This window comes from Penaeus japonicus, unplaced genomic scaffold, assembly GCF_977035675.1.
Source record: "Penaeus japonicus unplaced genomic scaffold, GWHDUDI00000001_assembly GWHDUDI00000002, whole genome shotgun sequence".
NCBI lineage: Eukaryota > Metazoa > Arthropoda > Malacostraca > Decapoda > Penaeidae > Penaeus > Penaeus japonicus.
The window spans coordinates 33,544,725-33,552,224 of NW_028234404.1; the positions used below are offsets into that span (position 1 = coordinate 33,544,725).

Consider the following 7,500-nt stretch of genomic DNA (forward strand, 5'->3'; position numbering starts at 1 on the left):
GAGCGACAGGCCACCGCCCCAGCCAGTGGTGCTAGGATCTTTTGATACCCCAGGGCTGCTTCAGATTTTTTTTTCTTTTCCTCCATTCTTCGTTTCATTCTTCATCGGCTGCTACTTTGAGTCTACGTCTTGCCCTCGCAAGATTCTGACGTGTTGATTTCCGCAATTGTGTGTTTTTTTTTCCTAGTTATATAGTGTGAAAACTTGCTTGAATAGTTTAAGGACAAGCACACCAAGGTGAAAAAGGAAAAAAACAAACAAACAGTGCACTTGACACCGCATACTTTGCACATACTGTAGAACTAAGTCAAGACTAGAATCATTACTTTGACAGAAGTGAATTGTTTTATCAGTAAATGTGCACTTCTATTGACACTTCAATGAATTATTCTACTGCACAGTCAAGTTTTGTGCACTTACAAAACTGATACACTCTATGTCTAGAATCTAGTCAGATAACAAAACCCATAGCAAAAGGAAAATCAACCATTGGGAGGTACAGATATATCCTCCTCTCGCATCGCTTAACGAGGAAGAACCAACCCATCGCAGAAGAAAGTATATAAGGAAAATAACCCCGCAAGCATTAAAAAATTCAAGATGGGAGTGGGACCCCTAGTGGTAGAAGTCCTCGTGACGTTTGTGGTGGCGGCCGTGGTGCTCTTCCACTACGGCAACTGGTATCGGCATCACATCGTGGTCACAGTCGCAGTCCTGGTGGCCTGGTATTTCTCCATGCTCATTGTCTTTATCCTGCCGCTCGACGTGTCCAATGTAAGCAACCCTCGTTTTGGTTTTTATTATGAGGAACGAGAAAAAGGTATAAGTGAGACTCCCAACTTCACAGCAGGTGTAATTGATGTGTTTCGATTATCTTGGCCGCTGAATTAAGTAATTGAAACGTGTCAATTACATCTCTTGCGTTGTAGAGGTATTCAGTCTCTTATACCTTTTTCTACATTTATTTTTTTAACAAGGATCCTGTAGAGAACATCAATGATTATAGATTACATTAAAATTGGTGTAATGAAGTTAAGTGATTCAGATATTTATCATTAGATTTATCACAAATTAAGGTCTTTTAAGATTACTAGGAAAATCATTAACCCATCCCCGACGGGGGAATTCTAGCCTTGAATGTCCAAATGCCGGGGTGTTCGAATTATTAGGCCTAAATCAATTGAATGGCTGGCACAATACTGTGCCGCCCGGCAACTGGGCTTTTGAATGCGCGGTACGCATGCTGTACCACCCGTCCTGTGTGGGTTAAAACAGCATTGTTGATATACCCTTTCCAGATTTAGTCTTTGTATGTCCTCCCCTTCCTACATCTTATTTCAGTTTCCACAAGTTTTTCTGTTTATAAAATTCATTATTAGTATAGATGTTATTATTATTAGTATCGTTAATGATTTCTTGATTATATGCTATATGTTATAAATGTTTTTTGTTATCAGTTTTATTATTTTTGTTATTATTATTGTTATATTATGATTATTATTGTTGTAATTATTATTATTATTATTGTTATTATTATTATTATTATTATTATTATTATTATTATTATTATTGTTATTGTTATCATCATCATCGTCATCGTCATCCTTATCATTATCATTGTCATTGTCATTGTTATTGTTATTGTTATTGTTAATGATAATGATTTTCTTGTTATTGGATATTTTTATTATTATTATTATTATTATTATTATACTTTATTTTTAAACTATATGTATTCAGTATTTCTTTTCATTTCCAAGTTTTAGAAGTTTATAATCTTTCCTTTTATAGATTCAAGTCTATTCATTAAGCCTTCCACAATGGGCATGTTACAGGGGATGAAATTACATGCTATTTATTCCTTCAGCCGTGTAACTAGGACATCATACCAAATGCTAATTAGTGACAGTATTAATTTACTATATATCATATCAAGTCTAGAAAAGAATTGGAAACACTCAAATCAGCCTACCCTAGGCTGTACATCTCAAGATGTGGCCCATCAAAGATGTCACAAATGTAACAGAACATTTGCATATATTTGATCATAGTATTTATGTTAATTGATTAATTTTCATAAAGAGAAAATGAATCATACACTGCCTGAACAGCGATAAATTCTGCCATTTCCAGACCATATACCAGAACTGCCTGCCAGATGTAGCTGATTCGTTGAAACAGCAGAAGCTACTCCCTGCAATCACAAGCAATTTAACCAATGAGACCAGCCTCTTGTCGGACACCCTTGATGAGAGCAGCATCACAAACATCACCTTCACAACGGTGGCCCCATCCCCCGTACCTCCTCCCATGCCAGGCTGTCACAAGCCTTGGAGTTTAGTGCCAGCTGGAGTCTTTCCTGTGTTCTGGAGGGTTGTCTACTGGACCTCACAGTTTCTCACCTGGTATGGGGGTAGTATTTTTTTCATGAATGAAGCTCATTGTGACAAACATAGTATAAAGATATGAATGAGACTGGATATCTTAACCCTTTCCCGACGGGTGCACTTTCTACGCGAAGTCCCATATGCCGGGCGATTGCAATATTGCAATGAAATCGTCACAATAGGATGACGCCCCGGAACGGGAGTTTTTGGCTGTGTCACACGGGTGTGACGCACCGTCGTCATTGGGTTAATATTACAAGAGATGTAATCATTGGAATTTTATGTATATCTGATAAAGACTACCACTGAAATGTATCAAATACATCTTAAACATTAAAATATAAATCTCTTTCATACCTTTCTCCTAAATTATTTCTTCAATTGTATAGGTTATTTGTATGGGCTATTTGTATAGCCCATACAAAAATAGTTTATCATATTTTCATTAGAATGTGTGAGTACATTCTTCAAAATCTTTACACAATGAAATCCCTCCCTCTCCAGGCTGATCTTGCCCCTGATGCAGTCTTACACCAAGGCCGGAGACTTTACCTTCAGCACCAAGCTCCGTTCGGCGCTCATAGACAACGCCATCTACTACGGATCATACCTCCTTATTGTGGGGATACTGCTGCTCTACATCGCTCTGACGAATCTTGAGTTGGATGGGTGAGTCATCGGCTGTTTTTGCGACTGTGGGAGGAGCTGGGATCTGTCTGATATAGTTACAGGGACAATGGAGGAATATGGAATTTTAGCCAGATTTATTTAGTATACAACTTGTCTTGTGAAAAATGATATATATGATTGTCAACCCATTCGTGCTGGGCATTCGTGTAATGCTGTTGCTGCTGGCTAGATAACAAGTACACGCAGTGACTTAGCACGAGATCTCAATTAGCACAATGCTGCGCAGTGCCTCTATGAACTTCAACAGTGTGTGATGATGGGAGGTTTTTGTTTGTTTACATTGTTTTCACAAGCGAATGAAAATGTTTCTTTACAAATGGAACTCCTATGATTATATACATATTTAACAACAGTGGGAGCAAAATATTCACATGGCGTGATATCATGTCAACCAGCGCCAATGAAATGATTATTAAATAAAAATAAATTAGCCAAGGGAGAGTTCTAAGATTATAATCTTGACTGATATTCAGTACCTGATATATTAGCATTCGTATATTAACAGTTCACATACTAATAGATATACTGGTTGATTACTATTATGTCCTATTCTTAAATGTCTTTGATAATAGTTTCTACCAAATATATTAATACGTAATACCTGATGCATAAAGAAAATGAAAAAAAACAGTTATTACTAAATGTATATAAAAATGTATTTATAGATATATATCAATAACAAATATTACTGTCTTAACTATTTTTTCATATATTATTACTTTTATTAGTAAAAATTAAAAAAATCAAGTAACACTCGCCATTCATCCACAACATCACATCTCCCACCCCAGAGCAAAGCTAAGAGCCATCGCCGCCTCTGCCTCCAACACGTGGGGTCTGTTCTGGCTGGTGCTTCTGCTTGGCTATGGCTTGGTGGAGGTTCCGCGCTCCATCTGGCACTCGGCCTCCACCCTCCACACACTCCACCACGCCTACTTCCGCGCAGCCAAGCTCTCGCAGGAGAAGGCCGAGGCTAATGAGCATGTCAGTGATTTGCTTCAGGTAATGTATTTATTTATATATTTATATTTTAAATTTTTTTCTGTTGTTGATTTTTCTCTTCTCTTTCCCCCTCAATGTTATTGAATAGATGAGTAAATGACTTATTATTGTATTCTATGTGGTCCATTTTTCTATAAGTAGGACATATAATTGCCCACCCATCTAATGCTCTCCTTCACCCTTACAGAGCATGCGGGCCCTGGGTGGTAGCATTGGCCTGGGCCACCCTCTGCGAGCGCACATGGACGTCATCGAAAACAAGGTTCCCTCAGAGCTACTAGACAAGGTTCGCCAGCACCCCACGCCTGATTCACCCCATGCGGACGTACCCTCGGAGAAGGCACTTGTCCGGTTGCACAAGCAGGTGAGGGAAAAGAGGGACTGTATACAGATATGAGAAAAGGATGCAGACTGTATACAGATATGGGAGGAGGTTAAAACTTGCACAAATAGATGAGGAAGAACTGCAGGTCTCATGCTGTGTATGGATGAGGGAGAAGGTTAAAACTTGCACAAATATGTGAGGAAGAAAGGTACAGGTTGTATACTGTATACAGATAAGGCAGAAAGTTAAAAGTTGCATATATACAAGTAGGTGAGGAAGTAGTAGGTTAGAGGAAGTATGCATTGTATGTGAGTAAATTTAGGTGAGGAGAAAGATTCCACAAACAGAGAATTTCAAAAAGAAAAAGCACACATTTAGTATCGATATCATTTGTCAGAAAAGTAAATAGCATAAGTAAAAACTAGCTCCAAAATATTTATTTTTTCCATAACACCATTCCAAATCTGTCCTCGCAGTTGATCAAGGCCCTGCAGAACCAGAGGCGCGTGGAGACCCAGTGGGGCTTGCTGGTGGAGAACATTGCATACTTGGAAGACACACACCGCAACGCAGTCTCCCACGATACATCTTTCAAGCACTCGACTCCTCCCCGAAGGCATCATCTCATCTCCTATGTTTACACACCAACGATAGGTTAGTTTGGGTCCCATGGGTCTCATTGCTTAGAATGTTAGAAAGATTTGCTTATGTCTCATCTTGTATTTCTCCTTTTCTTGCTGTTATTATTGTTTTTTTTATTTATTAGTCTTTGTATTATGCATTATTCTACTGCTCATTATTCAGTTTTTTATATAGTTTCTTTCAAACATTATTTTCTTTTGCTTTGTCATCTCTTGCTTTTTATGTGTCTTCCTTTTCTATTTTTATTTTTATTTTCATATCTTTCCTTCATCCCTTTCTATTCAGTTTTAATATCTTTTTTTAACAACTGGAAAAGCATTGAGCTATGTATTATATTGTCTAAATTCTTTGTAAGTTTCCCTAACCGTGATGCTAGTCACCTCTTTCTTCATCACGTAAAACCAACCACAAAACTGATATGCAAATGTCTCCCTCCTCTCACCTCTTAGAGTGGATGTGGCGCTGTCGCATTCGTGGCTACCTGCTGCGCTCGGTAGCAGTGTGCTGCGCTTTGGTCTCCGTTGCGGTGGTGTGGTCCGAACTCACCTTCTTCAGCACGTCCCCCACCATCTCCCTTTTCGCTGTCTTCGTCAACCTTGCTAAGGCCAGCTACGATTATTTCACCATTGAGGTAATGGAGGGGAGAGCTGCAGCATATTTATTTATTCATTTATTTATTATTTATTCATTTATTTAAATATATATGTGTAGAGTGGGGTTTTGATCAGGACATTGAGGATTGTATATAGTAAGGATATGTGATTGGATCAGGCAGATTGGATGTAGGAGTAGGGGACACTTCATTCTTCGATGCTAGATTACATAGAACTCAACGTGTCATAGCGAAGAAGTTAAACTACTCACACAATAACATAATGTATACAGTTTTGATAAGTTTAGTTCCTCTTAATTATTCTCTAAAAATTTCCAGGTCATATCATCCCTAACCATGGCCTACATTGCCCTATGTGCGTACTCGACTCTCTTCAAAATCCGCGTCCTCAACCTGTATTACCTGGCGCCACACCACCAGACAGACGAGTACTCCCTCATCTTCTCCGGGATGATGCTGTGCCGACTCACCCCCCCCATGTGCCTCAACTTCCTCTCCCTGATTCACATGGACTCGCACGTCATCAAAGTCCGCACGGACGAAACGCATTACACGCAGGTGAAGGGATGCTTGGGGTGTGGATGGATGGGTTGGGAGGGACTTTGGGGTTGATTTTGTGGGTGTATAAGTATTGTTATTTGTTGCTTATGGATATGTGTGAGATTGCCTGTTTGTGGGTGTGGGTGTGTTTGTGTTTGTTTGTGTAGGAGTGTGTCTGTTTGTAAGGTTTGTTTATGAATAAGAGTGCTTGTGTAATTACTCTACTTTCCTCCCTTTTACCAGGGTAAAACTGCTTAATCATCACAATCTTTAGAATAGCTGCTTTGTTAAAGTGAACTGGACTTAAGCGGAACTTTTCCTCCGTGTCCCTTCAATCTCCCTGATCATACAAACAATGTCTCATTTCCCACATCAACGTCGCTCCTCCCATTGCACAGATAATGGGCCACATGGACGTGATCAAGATCATCAGTGACGGCTTCAACATCTACTTCCCGATGATGATAGTGGCGCTATGTCTTGCCACCTACTACAGTCTGGGCTCACGTCTCCTCTCTGCTCTGGGCTTCCAGCAGTTCATGTCAGACGATGACCTCACATCCGACCTCATTGAAGAAGGGAAGACGCTTGTGAACAGAGGTACTGGGGTTTGGATTCATTGTTGTGGTGTTTATATTTTTGTAATTACTTTTATTATCATTATCATTGCTGGAATTATTTTTTTTTATTGATATTATTATTATTATTATTATTATTATTATTATTATTATTATTATTTTCTAGTGGCTTTAAAATGTTGAAATGTTTTTATGCTTGATTTTTGTATGTATTTTATATGTAGAATATGATTACGAGGAGACAAAGGAATGAAGTTAATATATTGATCTTTTCATAGATGTAAGGTGTGTTTTGGATGGTATTATGGAAATCCAATTATGTTTATGAAACCCATACATACCCACAATCAATGTACACAACAGATCTTTAACAGAGACTGGCACTTTAACAGAGACTCGGCGACGACAGAGGCAGGAAGACAATGCCGCTCGTCGCAGAGAGTTTGCAGAGAGGTTTGGGGGCGGGGAGTCCTCTGCCAGTATGTACAGGTGAGTGGTCATTGTGCAAGTATGGAGGCATAAAAACTAAATAACTCTTAATTTGTTATAGTTTTGTAATTCTCTGAATTTATTTAGAGTGTTAAATGATAACAGGTGTTATGTCAAATGAAATGACCAGACTGACTATCAAAAGTCAAACTAATAGACAAGATAAGATGGAAAGTTATTAATTTGTTAGTACAAAAAGCACTCCTTATCTCTGTGTTTCACATTGAGAAATCA

The 7,500-nt window shown here is 38.7% G+C and overlaps 1 protein-coding gene across 1 annotated transcript in view; it reads left to right on the forward strand.

Annotated features, from left to right (window-relative positions):
* Positions 1–7,500, forward strand: part of LOC122251469 (LMBR1 domain-containing protein 2 homolog) — an 11,719-nt gene that overhangs the window by 2,140 nt on the left and 2,079 nt on the right. Inside the window, exons 2-11 of the mRNA XM_043013456.2 lie at positions 1–774; positions 2,134–2,405; positions 2,892–3,056; positions 3,869–4,079; positions 4,267–4,443; positions 4,881–5,058; positions 5,496–5,677; positions 5,978–6,217; positions 6,598–6,799; positions 7,170–7,266. The exon at positions 1–774 is cut by the window's left edge and continues 237 nt beyond it. Coding sequence (XP_042869390.1) covers positions 601–774; positions 2,134–2,405; positions 2,892–3,056; positions 3,869–4,079; positions 4,267–4,443; positions 4,881–5,058; positions 5,496–5,677; positions 5,978–6,217; positions 6,598–6,799; positions 7,170–7,266 — 1,898 coding nt within the window. The 5' untranslated portion in view covers positions 1–600. The remainder of the gene's footprint in view (positions 775–2,133; positions 2,406–2,891; positions 3,057–3,868; positions 4,080–4,266; positions 4,444–4,880; positions 5,059–5,495; positions 5,678–5,977; positions 6,218–6,597; positions 6,800–7,169; positions 7,267–7,500) is intronic.